This window comes from Myxozyma melibiosi (assembly GCF_037950935.1).
Source record: "Myxozyma melibiosi strain Phaff 52-87 chromosome Unknown BZA70scaffold_3, whole genome shotgun sequence".
NCBI lineage: Eukaryota > Fungi > Ascomycota > Lipomycetes > Lipomycetales > Lipomycetaceae > Myxozyma > Myxozyma melibiosi.
Window position 1 is genome coordinate 772,529 of NW_027042917.1, and position 17,612 is coordinate 790,140.

At 55.1% G+C, this 17,612-nt stretch overlaps 7 protein-coding genes across 7 annotated transcripts; 2 read left to right on the forward strand and 5 right to left on the reverse strand.

The window, feature by feature from the left end:
* Positions 1–32: 32 nt before the first annotated feature.
* On the reverse strand, positions 33–860 carry BZA70DRAFT_236860 (CWC16 protein; the record flags this gene model as incomplete). Its single annotated transcript, XM_064910396.1, has 1 exon — positions 33–860. One exon carries the CDS (start codon positions 858–860, stop codon positions 33–35), a length of 828 nt encoding a protein of 275 aa, XP_064769354.1.
* Positions 861–1,448: 588 nt separating this feature from the next.
* BZA70DRAFT_276315 (putative oxysterol binding protein) lies at positions 1,449–5,638 on the forward strand. Its single transcript, XM_064912281.1, has 3 exons — positions 1,449–1,723; positions 1,914–1,984; positions 2,113–5,638. Exons 1-3 carry the CDS (start codon positions 1,692–1,694, stop codon positions 5,424–5,426), a joined length of 3,417 nt encoding a protein of 1,138 aa, XP_064769355.1. The 5' UTR covers positions 1,449–1,691; the 3' UTR covers positions 5,427–5,638.
* BZA70DRAFT_276319 (mitochondrial carrier domain-containing protein) lies at positions 5,639–7,526 on the reverse strand. The gene has a single exon (XM_064912282.1). It carries the CDS (start codon positions 7,219–7,221, stop codon positions 5,833–5,835), a length of 1,389 nt encoding a protein of 462 aa, XP_064769356.1. The 5' UTR covers positions 7,222–7,526; the 3' UTR covers positions 5,639–5,832.
* On the reverse strand, positions 7,326–8,225 carry BZA70DRAFT_132093 (uncharacterized protein). The gene has a single exon (XM_064909566.1). It carries the CDS (start codon positions 7,988–7,990, stop codon positions 7,430–7,432), a length of 561 nt encoding a protein of 186 aa, XP_064769357.1. The 5' UTR covers positions 7,991–8,225; the 3' UTR covers positions 7,326–7,429.
* A 1-nt stretch (position 8,226) lies between these two features.
* BZA70DRAFT_132098 (uncharacterized protein) lies at positions 8,227–9,239 on the reverse strand. Its single transcript, XM_064909567.1, has 3 exons — positions 9,207–9,239; positions 9,123–9,152; positions 8,227–9,074 (listed from the first exon to the last, which is right to left on the reverse strand). The coding sequence occupies exon 3, from the start codon at positions 9,072–9,074 to the stop codon at positions 8,409–8,411; it is 666 nt and encodes a 221-aa protein (XP_064769358.1). The 5' UTR covers positions 9,123–9,152; positions 9,207–9,239; the 3' UTR covers positions 8,227–8,408.
* An 831-nt stretch (positions 9,240–10,070) lies between these two features.
* BZA70DRAFT_276323 (armadillo-type protein) lies at positions 10,071–13,712 on the forward strand. The gene is made up of 4 exons (XM_064912283.1): positions 10,071–10,355; positions 10,409–10,455; positions 10,509–10,643; positions 10,709–13,712. The coding sequence occupies exons 1-4, from the start codon at positions 10,320–10,322 to the stop codon at positions 13,623–13,625; spliced, it is 3,135 nt and encodes a 1,044-aa protein (XP_064769359.1). The 5' UTR covers positions 10,071–10,319; the 3' UTR covers positions 13,626–13,712.
* A 1,845-nt stretch (positions 13,713–15,557) lies between these two features.
* Positions 15,558–17,551, reverse strand: BZA70DRAFT_276331 (transmembrane amino acid transporter protein-domain-containing protein). Its single transcript, XM_064912284.1, has one exon. The coding sequence runs from the start codon at positions 17,089–17,091 to the stop codon at positions 15,709–15,711; it is 1,383 nt and encodes a 460-aa protein (XP_064769360.1). The 5' UTR covers positions 17,092–17,551; the 3' UTR covers positions 15,558–15,708.
* Positions 17,552–17,612: the final 61 nt, after the last annotated feature.

The window sequence follows — 17,612 nt, forward strand, 5'->3', positions numbered from 1 at the left end:
GCCAATCCAGAGATGAAACCAGAGATGAAGAACTATTGTACAGCTTTGGGCTTTTTCATGATCCCCAAGTTTGCGGAATTTAACCCGCTCTTTCGTTTCCTGAGTAGGTCGAGAGGACTTATTTGTTTTTGCGTCGGTTTCTTAGTCGACGCAGCAGCAGCAGGTGGAGGATGAGGAGCAGTATCAGGTTTTGGTTCAGCGCTGGCGGACCGTTTGCGAGCTTCAGCGAAGGCCTTTCGCGCTTCTTCGGCATCCTCTTCATCTTGTTTCCGTCTGGCTTCAACAGCTGCCGCATCGTCTTCCTGCTTTGAAAGCTCGAGCAATTTTTCAGGGTTGACATGTTCAGTAAGCGCGTTTCTGGTGCGTAACTCATCGAGCGCGTCATCGATCTCCATCTCGCGCTTCGAGTCGACAGCTTTCGTCTCAAGCTCCTTCATCGCGTTCTCTTCCTCCTGCTTCTCCAACCTATCCAACCGCTCCTCCTCTGTCTCGTCTTTATTCTCCGGATCGCGCCAGGGCTCGAAATTGCGCACCGCGCCCCGCTCGGAGACGTAGTCCGAGTTCTTCGGATCGGTCTTGAACGTGATCTCGGCCGAGCACCGCGTGCATCTGATGTGGAACCGCAGGATCGCTATGCCGAGGTATTTCTCGCCCGTGTTTTCCTTGCGCGCGTTGAATTTCTTGCCTTTGTAGATGTACTCGCCGCAGCTGGTGCATTTCATCGAGTACGGCGTCATCAGTCGGACGGTCTGGAGTTTGACGACCGCATCCTTGCCTTTTGGCTTCCGGTTGCGCCGCTCGAGCTTCGAGGGGTCGAAGTTCGGGGGGTAGTATTTGTTGAGTGTCTTTCGCTCAGACATCTTTGCTGGGGGGTGAAGGAGTACGTTCTATTGAGATGTGAAGGTGGAAAAGTGTGGTGGTGGGTTTGGCGAGCGAACCCTAACCTGTTGGGAGTGCGTACAACTTAACAGCGCTACGAGAAGTTAAGAAGAGAGAAGGAGGAGAGAGCAGAGAGGAGAGGCGACGAGAAGGAAGGATCTGTTTTGGATGGTTAATGATAGAAATACATCTGATCTAGACGGAAAAGGAGATGAAGGAAACAGCTACTGAGAGCAGCCACCGCAGAGATCAAGCAAAGATCAAAGCAGAAGCCTGCAAGCAGACGTTCTATGTCTTCCTCTTCCTCCTCCTCTCACTTTGTGTTTGTAAATGATCTCTATCGCTGCTCTGAACAGAGCCTCTGAACAGCTGCAGAGCTGTAGAGCTGTTCACTTGAACTTCTTGGCTGCTTCCGCTTCATAGCTCTCCTTCCTCTCCTCTCTTCATATTAGATACGATATCTGCTCTCGCTCATGCTCAAACAGCGCCACTATCGTCATCTAGCAGCAACGCTCTTTTATCAGTAATGTAATGTATGCGATATAAACAGCAATAACCACAAATCCTGCATTGCATTGTAGATCTCAATCTATTCGGATTTCTCGGCTCACCGCAACGGCACCTCCAAAATGACGTCAGCGCCAACTCCGCGCGGGGTCTCGTACCTTCGACCGCCCGCTCCATCAGCCACCCGGTCGTCGAAGCTCTTTAAGCGGTCCTCGCCTGCTCACCTCTGCTCCCCATCTGCGCTTCTCTAATCCTGCTTTGATCTCTGCTCTTCCCACGGCTCGAGCCGGTTGCTACTTGAAGCCATGTCGAACCCCGAAGCTTCAGCAAAGCCCAGGTGAGTCCTCAATCACGCTCTATTTTTGCTTCATTGTGGAATTCCCGCTGCTCTCGAATGATCTCTGCACAGCCTCGGGCTTCGTCGTCGCCTACCCCGTCGGCTTTCGAGATCGTCGACCAGCCTCGGGTGCTCTTCTGTGTTTGATGCTGCGGGCAGTTATGCTGACTCTTGATCCCGGTTTTAATAGTCTGTCGCGCACTCGCAGCTCCGTGAGTGTGATGTCGAGAAAGGCGCGCGACTCGTTGAATATCAGAAAAGGTGGGTGGATTGCCTCTTCTTGCTACGATTTGTGCTCGATCACCATTCAGCTGTGATTATATATGTGCTATACACATGCTGCATGTCGACTACATTTCCTGCTCAAACGACTTCTAACACTAATCCAGCTGGATCACTTGAAGACTCAATCCGGACCTACAAGCTCCTCGGCGCGCTGCGGTCCAACGACCTCGAGTTCATCAAAAAGCTCCTCGACGCCGACAACGAGAAATCGATCGGCGCGCCCGCAGAGCTGCTCACGCTCCTCCACACCGCAGTCCAGGTCTCGTCGCCGGCGACTGTCCAGTACATTCTCTCGGCCAAAAACCCGTTCGTCGACATCAACGCGACCGATGTCAACGGCAACACGCCGCTGCATCTGGCGGCCCTGCTCGGGCGCGAGGACGTGGTCTCGTTGCTGATGGCGCATCCGGAGATTAACGACACGATCGTCAATCACGAGGGCAAACAGCCCGTCGAGATGTGTCGGTACCCGGAGCTGGCGCAGGCCATGCAGGTCTCGCGAGCACAGTTTGTTGAGAAGGTCGCGTCCGAGATGAAGTCGTACTTTGAAAAAAGCGACACGGCTTCGTTGGAGCAGCTTCTTGCCAACCCACGAGCAGCCGCGTTGCTCGATATCAACGGCCAAGACCCCGACACCGGAAGCACTGTGCTGCACGATTCCGTGCGGTCGAAAAATATAAAGCTGGTGCAGTTCATCCTCGACCACGGCGGCGATCCATTCCGTCGCGATCGCAAGGGTAAGCTGCCAGTCGACCTGGCCAGAGACGACACCATCAAGAAGATGCTCAAGGCCGCTTCAAAGAACCAGTCGATTGTCACTGGAAACTCTGCGAATGAAGCGCCGCGGATGAAAGGATACCTGAAGAAATGGACAAACTACACGGGCGGATACAAGCTGCGCTGGTTCGTGCTCGAGAACGGTGTGTTGTCGTATTACAAAAATCAGGATGATACCGGGACCGCCTGCCGCGGATCGATCAACATGCGCATTGCCACGCTGCGTCTAGACTCTTCCGAGAAACAGAGGTTCGAAATCATTGGTAAAGGATCGGTTCGGTACCATCTCCGCGCAAACCATCCCGTCGAAGCCAACCGCTGGGTATGGGCTCTCTCGCAGGCGATCCAGCACGCCAAGGACCAGGCCAAGCTGCAAGAGTCGCTCGGGATGCGGAAGAAGATTGCGGGCGACACGCAGTCGCTGCAGTCGACGCCGTCGGACCGGTTTGTGGTTCCGCAGAACGTGCCGCGGTCGTCGATGATGATCAGCGAGAGCGATCGAAACATGAGCCTGCCGATCGTCAACAGCGGCGGGAATAGTATCCAAAACAGTCTCGAGCTCGACGACGACGACGGCGACGACGACGCGGACGACCGGGAGCTCAAAGACGACTTTGACGACGACGACTCTGAGCACGCGATGCAGGAGGAGCCGCATAAGGGCCAGGTCGAGGTTGTCGCGCACTCGATCGAGATGGAGATCAAGATTTTGCAAGACATTGCCGCGTCGTTGACGGAAGAGCGCGAGGCGATCGTGCGCGAGCATCCGAAAGTCGAGGCCGCGTTCGAGTGCTACGAGCTCTCGCTCAAGAGTCTCAAGAACCTGATGGACCAGCTGCTGCGGCAGACGAGCGACCGCGAAGCGTACTTCAAGCACGTGGCCGAGCGCGAGTCGGAGCTGCGGCGGATCTGGGAGGATAACATGCGGCAGTTGGCGGAGGAAAACGATCAGATCGAAGGGCATCTGCACGATGTTGTCGAAGAGCGCAAGGCGGCGCGGAAGGCGCTGCGGGAGGTGCTCGGGACGCATGACGCGGAGGTGACGTCGCCTGGGTCGGCGGCGGTGCTCACGGCGGTCATGAACGAGGACGAGGAGGATGAGTTCTTTGACGCGATCGACAATGAAGAAAATACAGAGAAGAGGTCGGTCGGGTCTGTTGCGGCGGCGGCGTCGTCGTCGTCGGCGGTCGTGCCGTTGGCGAGCAACTCTGCGACTGAACTCGCAAAGGCGGCGGATCAGGGTCTAACCGAGGCGCAGCGCAAGAAGCAGCAGGAATTGATCGCGACGGGCTCGTTCCACGGATACGAGGACCCGCCCCGGACGCGGCTCGCGCTGGACGAAGACGATCGGCCAAAGATTAGTCTGTGGGGAATTCTCAAGAGCATGATTGGCAAGGACATGACGAAGATGACGTTGCCGGTGTCGTTCAACGAGCCTACGAGTTTGCTGCAGCGCGTGGCGGAGGATATGGAGTATACCGATCTGCTCGACCAGGCTGCGCTGTGTGAGGATTCCGCGCTGCGGATGGTTTACGTTGCTGCGTTTGCGGCGTCGGAGTACTCGTCTACAATCAACCGGATCGCGAAACCGTTCAACCCGCTCCTGGGAGAGACGTACGAATATTGTCGGCCCGACAAGGGCTACAGGTTCTTGGTCGAGCAGGTGTCGCATCATCCCCCGGTCGGCGCCGCGCTGGCGGAGTCTGCGCGGTGGGATTACTACGGTGAGAGCGCGGTGAAGTCCAAGTTCAACGGGCGGTCGTTCGACATCAACCCGCTCGGGACATGGTACCTGCACATCCGGCCGACGAAAGGCGGCGAGGAAGTGATTACGTGGAAGAAAGTGACGTCGTCTGTGGTGGGTATCATCACGGGCTCACCCGTGGTGGACAACTACGGCGACATGATCATCACGAATCACACGACGGGGGTGGTGTGTAAGCTGAGATTCAAGCAGCGAGGGTGGTACGGCTCGGGCGCGTACGAGGTCATCGGGACCGTGACCGACAAGGCCGGACGGCCGTACTGGTCTGTCGGCGGGCGATGGAACGACAAGATTTACGGGAGACGGTACCAGAGCGACACCGAGTCCGTGCTCGTGCAACTGAGCAAAGAAGTCGAAGGCTCAGCCGCGGACGGCACTTTAAAGCGCGTGAACACAGGCCTGTCCAAGAAACAGAGCAATATCTCGTCTGAAGTGACAAAGACGCTGAGCGGACCCAACCCGCCGTTTTTGGTGTGGCAGAACCATCCGCGGCCGACGGCGCCGTTTAACTTGACGCCGTTCGCAATCACGCTGAACGCGATCAATGATAACCTGCGTCCGTGGGTTGCGCCGACGGATACGCGGTTGCGGCCGGATCAGCGCGCGATGGAGGATGGGAAGTATGATTTCGCGGCGACGGAGAAGAATAGATTGGAGGAGAAGCAGCGGGCGCGGCGGAAGCAGCGGGAGATGGAAGGGTCGGTGCATAAGCCGCGGTGGTTCGCGAAGGCGAAACATCCGATCACGGGAGAGGAGTATTGGAAGTTCACGGGGGAGTATTGGGATGTGCGGGAGAAGATGGGGAGGAAGTCTGTGGAGGTGATGAGGGTGGGGGAGAAGAAGTTGGGATGGCCTGCGGTGGAGGATATTTTCTAGTTTTGATAGAGAAATGCAGTCCTTCGAGTAGCAGACAAGATAACAATAAGAATAAACAAATAAGAACAGACAAGACTAACAATAAGAATGAAGACAAACAATGGGCTAACTCCGATGTGGGGTGCGGACGAGCGGATCTTGAGTTTGTTGATCCATTGGACCGTGTAGATCAGGGGAAATGATGAGGATGATATATGTTGCTACGGTGTAGGATATAGAATGAAAATAACAATTGATAGATATATGGAAAGCAAAACACATAGATCGAAACACAAAATAAGATAAAAAGCAGAAAAAAGTCGCGCTGTCTATCCATCCAGCCACGTCCTTCCCCCCTGCTTTCTTGATTAATGATCATGATATGAAGATGAAAAAAAAAAAAAAGAGAGAATGATGTGGAATCAGTTTAACTTCTAAACCCCGGAATGAACTTCCACGAGTCCTTCAACGTAGGCTTATCCAGCGTCGGCGGCTTGCCAAAGTTCTCGTCAATGTCAAGCAAGATCTTGAGCGCGTTGCGACTCCGCAGGAAATCCGCGTTGCGCGCGTCCGGATCGATCGACTTGGGTTCGCCGGACGGGATCGAGTGGCCGGCCTCGGTCGCGCCCGAGGAGTGGTGGTACGGAAGCATCTTTTGCAGGAGCTCGTACATGGCGAGCGTGCAGCCAAACTGCGGGGAGGAGCGGAAGATGCGCGCGGGACCGCCCTTGAAGAATGCTTTGAATCCTTCCTCGCGGAGGATGGTGGACGCGCAGTGCGCGATGTTTTTGTAGTGGGTTTGGCCTGCGCGCGCCTCAGCCTGGAGACGCGTCTTGATGACATCAAACGGGGTGGTGAAGTAGGCGGCGGGCATACCAGCTGCCGCGCCGGCGAGAAGGAGCTGGCCGGTTCCCAAGCTCTTCTCGGGGCCCTCGCCAAAGTAGTCCTTCTTGATGTGGTTGTAGGTCGGGAAGTAGATTGCCGAGAAGGGCACGTCGCGGCTGAGACAGGCGGTCGCGCCCTTGTAGAGGCCGAGCAGGCCGAGGTGTCGCACGATCCAGATCGCCGACCGGCGCGGCGCGCCTTCGACGGATTTGCTGACCTCGCCCTGGATCTGCAGTCTGATCTTGACAATCTCGAGCGGGTTCGTGAAGACGACCTGACAGGCGCCGGCGGACGCGCCAGAGAGAATCTCGCCCTTGAGCGAAATATTTCCTTCTTCGTCTGTGAACATGCCGCGCGCGAGATCGTTGACCGTCAGCTTGATTGCCTTTTCGGGCGCGACACCGATGAGCTGCGGGCCGAGGCCAGAGTAGAGGCCTTTAACGCCCTCGCGCTGGATCACTTTCCGGAAACAATCGAGCGAGTTCTTGTAGAGCACCTGGCCGGGCACTTTTGACGACGAGCGCTGGTTCTGCATGCGGGTTTTGACGAGGTCGATGGGGTAGACGATTGTCGCGCCAAAAGCACCAGCGACAGAGCCGAGGAGGAAGTGGTAGGCCGACTCAAAGACCTGGGAGAGGAACTGCGAGGGCTCGTTGAGCGCGTTCTTGGCGGCCTCGACTTTCTCAGCCTTGGAGAGGTTGTAGAGGATCTCGGGGTCCTGCCAGGAGGGGTCGAGCACGCGGCGGAAGTCGTCGACGGAAAGACGGCCGGAGGAGTTGTCGAGCGAGGCAAAGTGGAAGAGCACGTCGATCTCCATGGGGGTGAAGAGCGAGAAGAGGGTCTTGCGAGCGGCCTCGTCGGCAAAGTCGTTGCGGGTGATTTTGTGGTCGGGGCTCTTTTCGCAGGCGCCCTTGACGATCACGTCGACCATGTCGGATTCGCGGATGACGTTTTGGAACGCGCGCACGTTTGCGTACGAGATCTTGGAGGACGAGGAGATGTTGCAGAGGGTGTGCAGGGACTCGAGAAGGCGGTCGGAGAGCTTGTGTTTTTGGGTCTGCTCGACGATTTTCTGGAATTGCCAGGGCTCGATGAAGCCGGTGTCTTTTTTGTCGTAGTAGTGGAAGGCCTAGATACTGTTAGATGAGAAGTTCAGAGAAGTTGAGAGAGGGAGGTGTAATTGAGAAAGGGAGAAAGAGAGAAAGGGGGTGTACCTGGCGCACGCGCTCACCCTGAAGACCGCGGAGCATCTGGGCAAACTGGTCATAAGTCATAGCATGACGACGGTTTTTGTTTCCGCAGTAGAGAGAAGCCCATGGCGCGTTCCAGTCAAAGGGGAAGGAGTTATCGGACTTGTTTTGGTTGTAGTATCTGATAAACTCGTCGTAGTCGACGACGCCGTTGCCGTCGGTGTCGAAAAGCCGAAAGGCGATTTGGTATTCGGCGTCGGGCTTCTTGAGCAAGTTTTCAAAGTAGATCCAGTCCTGGATCGAGACGAGGCCTTTTTGGGAGCGGTCGGCGGCGGAGAAGAGGACGGCGTAGGACTCGCGGGCGATTTTGTGGTAGTCCTCGTTAGGGGGGGCGATGGCGGCGACGAAGTCGTCGGTGGTCATGTGAGGCTCGCCGTCGAGTTGGCCGGAGGCATGTTTGCGGAAGATGGCGACCGCGCGGGACGACGGGGGGGAGGAGGAGGAGGACATGAGAGGAGAGGTGAGGAGAGGTGGTGAAGGGGAGGAGAGGTGAAGAGGTGAGGAGGGAAGGAGGAGGAGGAGGAGCAGAAATAAGTCGCTGTGGGGGAAAGCGGCGCGGCGGGGTAGTCGCCGCAGTGAGGCAGCGGTTTTGTTGCCGGTCTGGTGTTATCGGTGGATGTAGTTGTGATATCAATTGAGTAGCGGTTGATATACAATTGACTTGTAATTGAATATATAATGATATTCAATTGATACAATTGACAATAATACTACAACCAACGACTATTGAATAGAGAACCCCTCGGTTCTTACGTAAGCTCGGGTGAGCACGGAAGGCCACTTATAGCCGGCCGACTGCCCCGCTTTCTCGCAACGCCCAATCAGCGCCCGCGGCTGCCCGGATTATCTCGGCCCGTAATCAATTATGTCAGCGGATGTAGTCCTCCTCGAACAAAAGGTCGTGGCATTGCCCGACGACGTCGCCCATCGCGCCGCCTTCTTCGCGTCTGCGCACGCGTCCGGGGGAGGTCGCGGTGACTGCCATGCTGAGAGGAGGAGCAGAAGGTGTTGAGGTTGTTTGATCGACGACCGACCGCCGCTTATTCCACAGACAGTACTCGCCCATGATCCGCACCATCTCGTCGTCCTCTCCAGTATCTCTCCTTTCCCTCTTTGCACTCTCTCTGCTCCCTAAATCATTACTACCACTCAACCCGATATCAATCGCTGCATCATCCAGCAGCACGCAATCCCAATTCGAGCTCGCGGTAGCAGACCGCCGCCTCATCATCCCGTAGAACCCGACCCCGTTCGTGACCATCTGCTGCCTTATCTCGGCCGGAATCGACGAATCGCTCATCTGTGCTGCTGCTTGTGCTGTGTGCTGCTGCTTGTACCCCGGTCTGCCATTCTCCTTGTCGCTCTCTAGGCTCTTCTCTATCGAGGTCGGCTGTGTAGATGATGTTGATGTTGAGGAGGATAGTGGGAGGATCGAGCTCAGGAACCGGTTAGGCTGCCAGGTTATTGTCGTCTCGTGCTCTGCTCTGTTGTGGTTTGAGAGAGATCGCATAGCTCGTTTCTCTGATCCGAGCATCTAGAGTGTGTTAGAGTAGTTGTAGTGTATATTCTAAGCACTCCTTACCTCTGTTTTTCATATATAGAAGACAATTATCTGACAAGATCATTAGGTTTTGCTCTCTATAGAATAAAAGACTGAACTACTCACTTGCAATTCACTTCTGTATCTCAGACAACTGTACCCGACTGTCAACATCACCACCGTTAGCCCTGCATCCTGCATCAGATAACACAAACCATCATACCTCTCTTCTCTCTTTTCTTCCCTAATCACCTTCTTCTATTAATCTCAACTCGTATATCTGACTATCAGCATCAACGTAGACCCAGAGCACTTCACGTCACCTCAGCACACAGAATCAGCGGTGGGGAAGTAAACGTAAACAGACCAGAGCCGATCGGCGCACGTGGGCCTTATCAGATCTTGTGTCCTGTGCGCTTGGCCTTATCTCGTATTCGCTTAATCTTTTCTGTTGTTTATAGCTGTTTTTCATTCCTGTTTGTTTATAATTGTTTTGTATGAAGATAGTATTATAAAATAGCGTGTTTCTAAATAAGCAGGTTATCTTTATGTTGATAGTAAATAACTACGGGGCTCTTCTGGACTGTTGTAGACTGCTGTAGTAACTGCTCTAACTTGCTCACACCGTAACCTGGAGTAGACACCCGCACCGCACCGCACCTCAACAACGAACAACGACAACAACAGACAACAACATACAACAACATACAACGAACATGAGCAACAAACAACAACAGCAAAAGCAAAGAATACAACAAACACATCCCACTTTTCCTCTTCTTTCCTCTTCTTTCCTCTTCCTTCCTCTTCCTTCCTCTCCTCACAACACACAGACCACAGACTCCGCTCCGGTCTTCCGACCCTTCGGCGGATCTCCGAGTCTTCCTGCGCCCGCTTCCGACGGCCTTCTCCCGTTCCGAGGTCCACTCTTCTCTTCCTCCTCCTCTTCTCCTCTTCCTCGGTCCGAGGTCTGTTTATATCTGTCTGTTCTACTACTCTACTACTCTACTACTATTACTCTACTACTCTACTACTACTGTCGCTGCTATTACTCTACTCTACTGCTACTCTTACTACTAGAATACCCTACTCTTCCACACCCTACCAATATTCACACTCACTTCCTAACCCTATGAGCACCTCTACAAACACCTCAACAATGTAACCAAAGAAAATACTGCATCCACCAGATCAACCGTAATAAGATCATCAATCCTCACTATTGCAGATGGCTCAGCCATGGTCTCTCAGACTGAATATGAACTCATCGAGCAGGTACAAATTATCCTAATTCTCCCTTTTTGCTCTCCTCTAACCACCCCATCCAGAAAGTCAAGCAACTCTACCTCCCCGGCTCTCCGGACTCCATAAACCAGTACGTCCCTCCTCCCCTCCCTCCTCTAACTCATCCTAACCTCATCCTCCTAGGCTCCAGCGCGAACTACAATCCCTGCAAAGGTCGCCGGCAGCATGGGATCTTGCAAACCTCATGCTCTCCTCCCCCGACCAAAACGTCAGATTCTTCGGCGCTCTCACCTATACCGTCAAGATCAATAACGACTGGTATGTCCTTTTCTTTGATTCTCCTGGAATTCACCATCAACAGCGCTGACACCGCTGATAACTAGGCACTCAATCCCCACCACCTCCGTCCACCAACTCCTCTCCCAGCTCCTCAACTGGATCATCCTCCACCGCAGCGGTCCCCGCTTCATCACCCAAAAACTCATCGCAACCCTCGTCCTCGCGCTCATCAAGTTCCCCTCCGACGCATCAACCATATGGCCCTACCCCATCCACGACTTCATCCTCTCGCTCTCGCAGCTCTCCGTCGTCATCAACACCCGCTCCACCGACGCCGACCTAAACTTGCAGTCCGAAACCGACTTTGCCGTGCTCATCGCCAGCTTTTCGAGAGAGAACCTCGACACCTCCCTCCTCTTTTGCTCCACTTTTGCCGAGGAAATGCTACGCGCTGATGTTCCCCGCCAGGACCGTCCGCTACTTCAAAAACTACTCGCAGACAGCACCCAACACGCCCTACCAATCATGACCACCCTCATCTGCACCACCCCCTCCGAGCTCGCTCCTGATCTCTACCCCGTCCTCACTTCCTCTTTCAAATGCTACCGCGCCTGGGCATTGTCGCTCGCAACCAGCAGCGGCATGTCCCCCGAACTTTCCAGCGTCGCCGCCATCTTCCCCCGCGTCGTCGCCTTCCTCGAACTCGAGTCCGACGACACCGTCTTTAGCACCGTCTCTGAAGTCATGATTGATTTCATGGAGTGGTCAGATAAACTCGTCACCGCGCAGTCCATGAACACGCTCCTCCATCTCTTCGCCGGCCCATGGTCGGCCTCCAAAATCCAACAGATCGTCGCCGACCCAGACTCAGCCGAGGACGGCATCAACCTCTACTTCCTGAACGCATTCATCTCCTTCGGCGAGCTCACCGCCCGGGATATCTCCGGAAGTCTCTCCCTCTCCGAGTCGCAGCGCATCCTCGAACTGACTCTCGCGCTCGTAAAAGTAGCAGGCTACCCGATCGAGGACGAAACCGTCAGCAAACGAACGCTCGAGTTTTGGGATCTTTTCGTCGAGAGCGTGCTCTACGACGACGACGGCGTCTTGCAGCAAGCTGGTGACTCTGCAGCTTCTGCATCTAAAGAAAAAGCCGCCCAGGCGACGACAATCATGATGACGGTTATCGAGTCGCTATGGCACAAGATCAGGCTCCCGCCGACAAACATCTTCAGCCACTGGTCACAAGACACTAGAGACCAGTTCTTTGCCTTCCGCAAAGACGTCGCAGATCTCATCGAGTCCTCGTACCAGCTCGTCCAACCAAAGCTCTACTCCGTCCTCGTCGACTTTGTCATCCAGTCTACCTCCTCCGGAACCCCCGACGCGGTAGACTGGCCCGGCGTCGAAGCGTCCTTGTATGCCCTCAACGCCATCTCTCAGTCTTTGACCTCTTCCCCTGTCGAATACGAAACGCTCAAAATCCTCCTGGACTCCAACCTCTTCCATCTCCTCCCGCAATCGCCCATGCTCCGCGCAAAGCAAACCTCGCTAAACCTCATCTCCTCCGTCATCCCCTACTTCCAATCCGACCCGGGAAAAACCTACATCCCAGTCGTGGTCCCCTACCTCTTCCAATGCCTCGCGACCTCCTCCCTCGCACTCCACGCCTCGCGCTCAATCTTCCAGCTCTGCGCGGACTGCGCCCCGGTGCTGGCGCCGAACGTGCAAGATTTCTTGGCGATATACCGCGACATGCTTGTAAACGGGCACGACATCGACGCGCTCGCGAAAGAGCGCATCGCGGGAGCTATCGCGGAGGTAATCGTGCAGGGCGTCGAGGAGCTCGAGAGGAAGGTTGCTTATATTGGTGAGCTTGTTGGGATTTTGAAAGTGTATGCTGAGCAAGCTGTAGCTGCCGCCAACAGCAAAGTCGATCAGCAGCAGCAGGAGGACTCCATCCTACCGAAAGACATAGCGGCGTCGGCGCTAAAATCTCTAGCGATGGTCGGCAAAGCCTGTCGCGAAGGAGAAGACCTGATATCTACACACACGCCCGAGCAGAAACGCGCATACGCAGAGACCCTTGCGCAGGTATGGGACGCGCCCGGGTCACGCGGCCGCGCAATCAAAGACGAGATCCTCTCCGTCGTCGTCACGCTCAGCCAGCGCGTGCCCGACTTCGCAGGCGAGATCGCGGTACGACAAAACGCGTGCGCGGTTCTGCGCGCGGGGTTTTCGGAGCGCGGGCCGGGGCCGTTCACGGTTAGCGCGGAGGTGATTGTCGGGTACGTGCGCGAGGAAGTCGCGAGGGTGGGGAATTTGGCGACGATGCAGCCGGTGATTGCGTTGGTTGGCGGGTTTGTGGTTGCGAATTCGGATAAGGAGAGTGAGGATGCTAGTTCTGCGTGCGCGGAGTTGCTTGATGTTTTGTACTCTGGCGCTGTGGTGCCTAATACTTGTGCAAGCAGTGCGCTGCAGGATCCGGATGTGAACCAGGGCATGCTGGAAGTAATGCAGAAATATCTCGCGCGGTACACCCCCGTTCTCTTCTCAAGCTACTGCTTCGAACCCCTCGTCGGCCGCTTCGCAGTCGAAATGCTAACGACGCGCGAACCGCTTGTCGTGAAAGCAGCCGTCAAGTTCTGGACGGCGCTGATAAACACCAAGATGCGCGGCGCCGACGAAGCCGAGCTTGTCGCGGTCGTGGACCAGGTCGTGCAAGCCACGGGCGAGGTCGTGATGGGGAAAGTGGTGTGGGCGATCACGGGGAACGCGCCGCGGAGTCTGTTGACGGAGTACGCGCAGCTTGTTAAGGCGTATTTTAGGCTGTACACTGGTCTCGCGCAGCGGTGGATGAGCGCGGGGTTGGCGGTCGAGGGGGAGCAGCAGCAGGAGGAGAAGAAGAGAGCGAGGAGGATGTTTGTGGAGAAGATTGCGAGGTTGAGAGGACGGCCGCCGACGGAGACGATTGTGAAGGAGTTTTGGCTGGGGGAGAGGGGGCAGGAGGTTGATTTTGCATAGACTGTGGACGTTGTATGATAGAGAGATTTAGAGATATGCATTGGCTTAAGTAGTATCAACTTTATTTAATAATAATCAATAGAAGAATCAATCATAAGCGTTCGTATTCAGATAGTTGACTGACTCCGGACTGACTTCAAACTGCGCCTGGCGCGATTGGCAAACGGGCTGATAACCCGCACAACGTCATACCCTACGTTAACCACTCCTTCGACCTTCTGCTGGTCTTCCTTTTGTTCAAGACAGCATTTTTTTTGTTGGAATAGTGTTGATGGTTAGTAGAAGAGTAGAGACAAGATGAGTAGTGTTTAGTTTGGTGGGGATTAGTTCTGGTGGTTGAGTGTACAAATACGTGATTCGCCCTCGAGCTACTTAAATACCCTACAACCTCTCCCTCTCCCTCCCTCACCACCGAGGCCACCACCCACCCACCCACAATGGCCCTCTCAACCATGCAAGAACCCCCCACCTCCTCCCCCATCGCCCTCTCCACTCCCCCACCTCTCCACGACCCCCCCGACAGCGCAGATCAATTGCGTCCACAACTGCGAATGCGGATGCGGATGCGGATGCGCAAGCGGCCTGATCGGATGCCGCGACCTGCTCTGTCTACCGTGAGTTTCTTTCCACCCTCGTAGTGGAACTAGTTGCTGATTCGATGTATGAAATGGATAGAGAGACCAGGCAAGGCGGTTTTTTAGACTGTTTGTAATTCGTCGGTGTAGACGTTCTCTCGTGAGCTTTCTCCTCTCATCTCTGTTTCTATTTCTCCTCTGTGTTTTCTGCAATGAATACCCCCCCTTCTACCAACAGACTCTGACATTTATCTCTTCGACAAAGGCGAAAAAGCAAAAACAAAAGCATAAGCAAAAATCTCACACCCGTCCGAACTCTGAAGTACACCATGACTCCTCCGTGTCCCGCAGCCGTACCTGGCGCTGGTATCTTCGCGGCCGTCAGCGTCGTCAACAGCAGCAGCAGCGTGACAGCGGTGATAAAAATGCGAGTGTATGCTCGATTGCATCGGGGAAGACGAGTAGGAGTTTTTATAGGCTGTTTAGGAAGCAGGAGAGGATTGCCATTCGTGATGAGGACGAGAAGGAGGAGGAGGAGGAGGAGAGTGAGCTATCATCCTACAGCGCGTTCGAGAGTGGTGGCTGTCTTGGGTTAGATGAGACAGCGACAACTACCACCCCTCTCACTTCCCCCGAAAGCGTGGAAAAGCACGCTGACAGACACCATTTTCTGCTCTCCAGAAAAACCGACGACAACGCGAACAAAGCGTTTGATCTCCCGGATCAGTTTAACAAGCTATCCCTCGCCTCTCCCTTCAAAGAATCAGCGACACCCTTGCTCGACGACGCAGCATACGACGCCGACGACGAGCTTGAAAGCGAAGAACGCAGGCCTCCGCGTGGACGTCATTCTTCTTCTTCTTCTTCTTCTTCTCCTTTCGATGGGTCTGAGATGACGCAGGACGGCGGCGCGACCGTGGTTAGTTATCGGCAGCGGCTGTATCGGATTCTCGAGGCTGATTCGTCAATCTCTTCATCCTCCTCTTCTTCTACTTTCTCCTCGCCGTCGCGGGAAAATGGGAATGGAAACGACCACCCCTTCCAAAACCCAACGCACACTCTAACCCCCCTGTTCAAACCCCGCAAAGCAAGACTCAACCTCCAAACCTCCCTCTCCTCCTCCTGTCCGCAAGAGTTCTCCCCATCCTGCGACGCCGACATCGAAAAGTCGCCACTGACAGAGTCGTCCGCGGACCTAAGTACGTTCTCAGGCGGCAGTGTTTCTCTTTCTCACCAACTGGTTTGATATTTGCTGGTTCTGTTCTGGGTTCTGTATTCTGCCGCTGTTTTACCTGCTGTCGAGGCTGTATCTGTTATTCCCTACATTTTACTGTCGCATAGACTAGACTCACACTCACACTCATGCTCAAGAGACTTTTTTATTACAACAATTATTTTCGTGGGCGTGAAAAACTCCAGTATAGTGCAACCCAAGCAAACACACCCTCTCTCTCCCCCATTTTCAGCCACCCCCTCCCCCTTTTCGAATGAAATAATAGACAAGAGAACTAATGCCCAAGATGCTCTTCCTCGATGTAATAAAGCGAGTAGATATTCGACGACAAACACGCCACCATGATAAAAATGCCCCAGCACGCGAGCAACAGGCTGCCGTACTTTATATAATACCCCTCGCCATCCACGCTCCGCAACATCTCGCGGTCCTCGTCCTCGGGCGCGGGGGACGACACGCGGGGAACTTGTTCGCGCTGCTGCTGGAGGTGCACGGCAGGGTGCACGCCGTCGGCGGCGGAGTCGAGGAGTTGCTCGTCGTCGTAGGTGGTTTCGGGGATAGGAAGGTGGTACGGCGAGCCGAGGAGTTTATATCCAAACAAGCCCGGGAGGATGAACGAGATCGAAGTCGACCCTGTCGCGCCGACGAACGCGAGGACGGTCTCGAGCGAGGTAACCGTCATGGCGATGATGTACGAGAGAAGCATGATGAGCGCGGTGGTGATGATGAATCTTCGGGTCGGAATGACTTTATTGCTCGTCCGGCTCGAGAGCGCCGAGGGCGCGGGCGTGCCGGTTACGGTTGGGAGGATGAAGTGCGTGAAGATGTGGTCGACGGAGGCGCGGCACGGGTGGCACTGCAGCGGGTAGGAAAACAAGACGAGGATGACGATCGCAAGACGGCCGACGGCCGAGGCGAACGAGCTCGCGTACATGTTGCTGATATTCCCGCTGACGGTATCACCGAACGAGAGGTACCCCGTAAACCCGACGAGCGAGTAGAGCACGATCGCGGAGCCGATCGAGCTGAGGATGATGCGCAGGACCGAGTCCTGGCGGTTATCGCGCAGCTCGTTGACGACGGAGAACATGTTTTGGTGACAGGTGAACCCAAAGACAACGACCGGCAAAGACGAAAGCACCGAGGTCAGCGACTTTGGCGTCAGCGAGATCTCGCCGCGGCTCTCGAGCGTGTCGCCAATCATCCAGTGGCCGAGCACGAGCAAAGTGAGGTACCCGAGCGACACGAGCGCGATGATCGACGTGTACTTGAGCGAGTCGAGCCGGCGCATGAAGCAGAGCGGGATCAAGGCGACCATCGCGAAGGACACCCAAAAGTGCCGCGAGTCGGCGGTGTTGTACGGCAGCTCGGCCGCGTCGGAGTAGAAGAAATCGACAATGACCTGCGGCATGAGGTCGCCGATGATGATCAAGTACGAGACGCCGACGCCGAAGCATTTGACTGCGATCGCGGTGTCGAACAGGACCGCGAGTTGCGGGTATGTCTGTTGCGCGAGGGCAAAGAAAGAGGCGGTGCCGCGGGTGAGGTAGCGCGAACATCGGTATTGGAGAAAGAGGCCGGCGCCGGATGTGAATCCAGATACGAGGATGACGAGGAAGCCTAACAGAATACCGTTACTGCTCAAAGCGTGCGGCATAGCCAGCAGACCCGCGCCTTTATACAATCAATTAGCAGATAACCAAAGAGAAGCAGGTTATTGAAGCATACCCAAGATGGTGTTGGACAGGTTCGTGACACTGGAGATCATGCCAGCAGAACCCACGTACGCCTTTGCTGAGTCGTCTTCTTCCTCCTCGTGCGTAGACTGGTCGTGCAGCAGCATGGGATTATAATCATCGTCCTCTTCTTCCTCAACGTACTCGACAATCGCCACGGGGGGTTCGCGGCGCGAGGCAGCGGCAGCGGGCTCGGCGGCCATGTTGGATGTAGTAGGTGTAATTGAGCGGCGAGACCGAGCACAGTCAGGAGAACGCGATTGAGCAGCAAGTTCACACTCTCAATACAAAGTCTTCAAGCAAAGAAACAACTACACAGAAACTCCAGGCAAAGAACAGCAACTGCAGTCTTGTAAGAACATCCACCTGCTATTTCTATTATCGGCTCGAGATGAGCAACGAGTGCGGCGGGATTGCGAGCGAGCGCCGGGTAATCATCCAC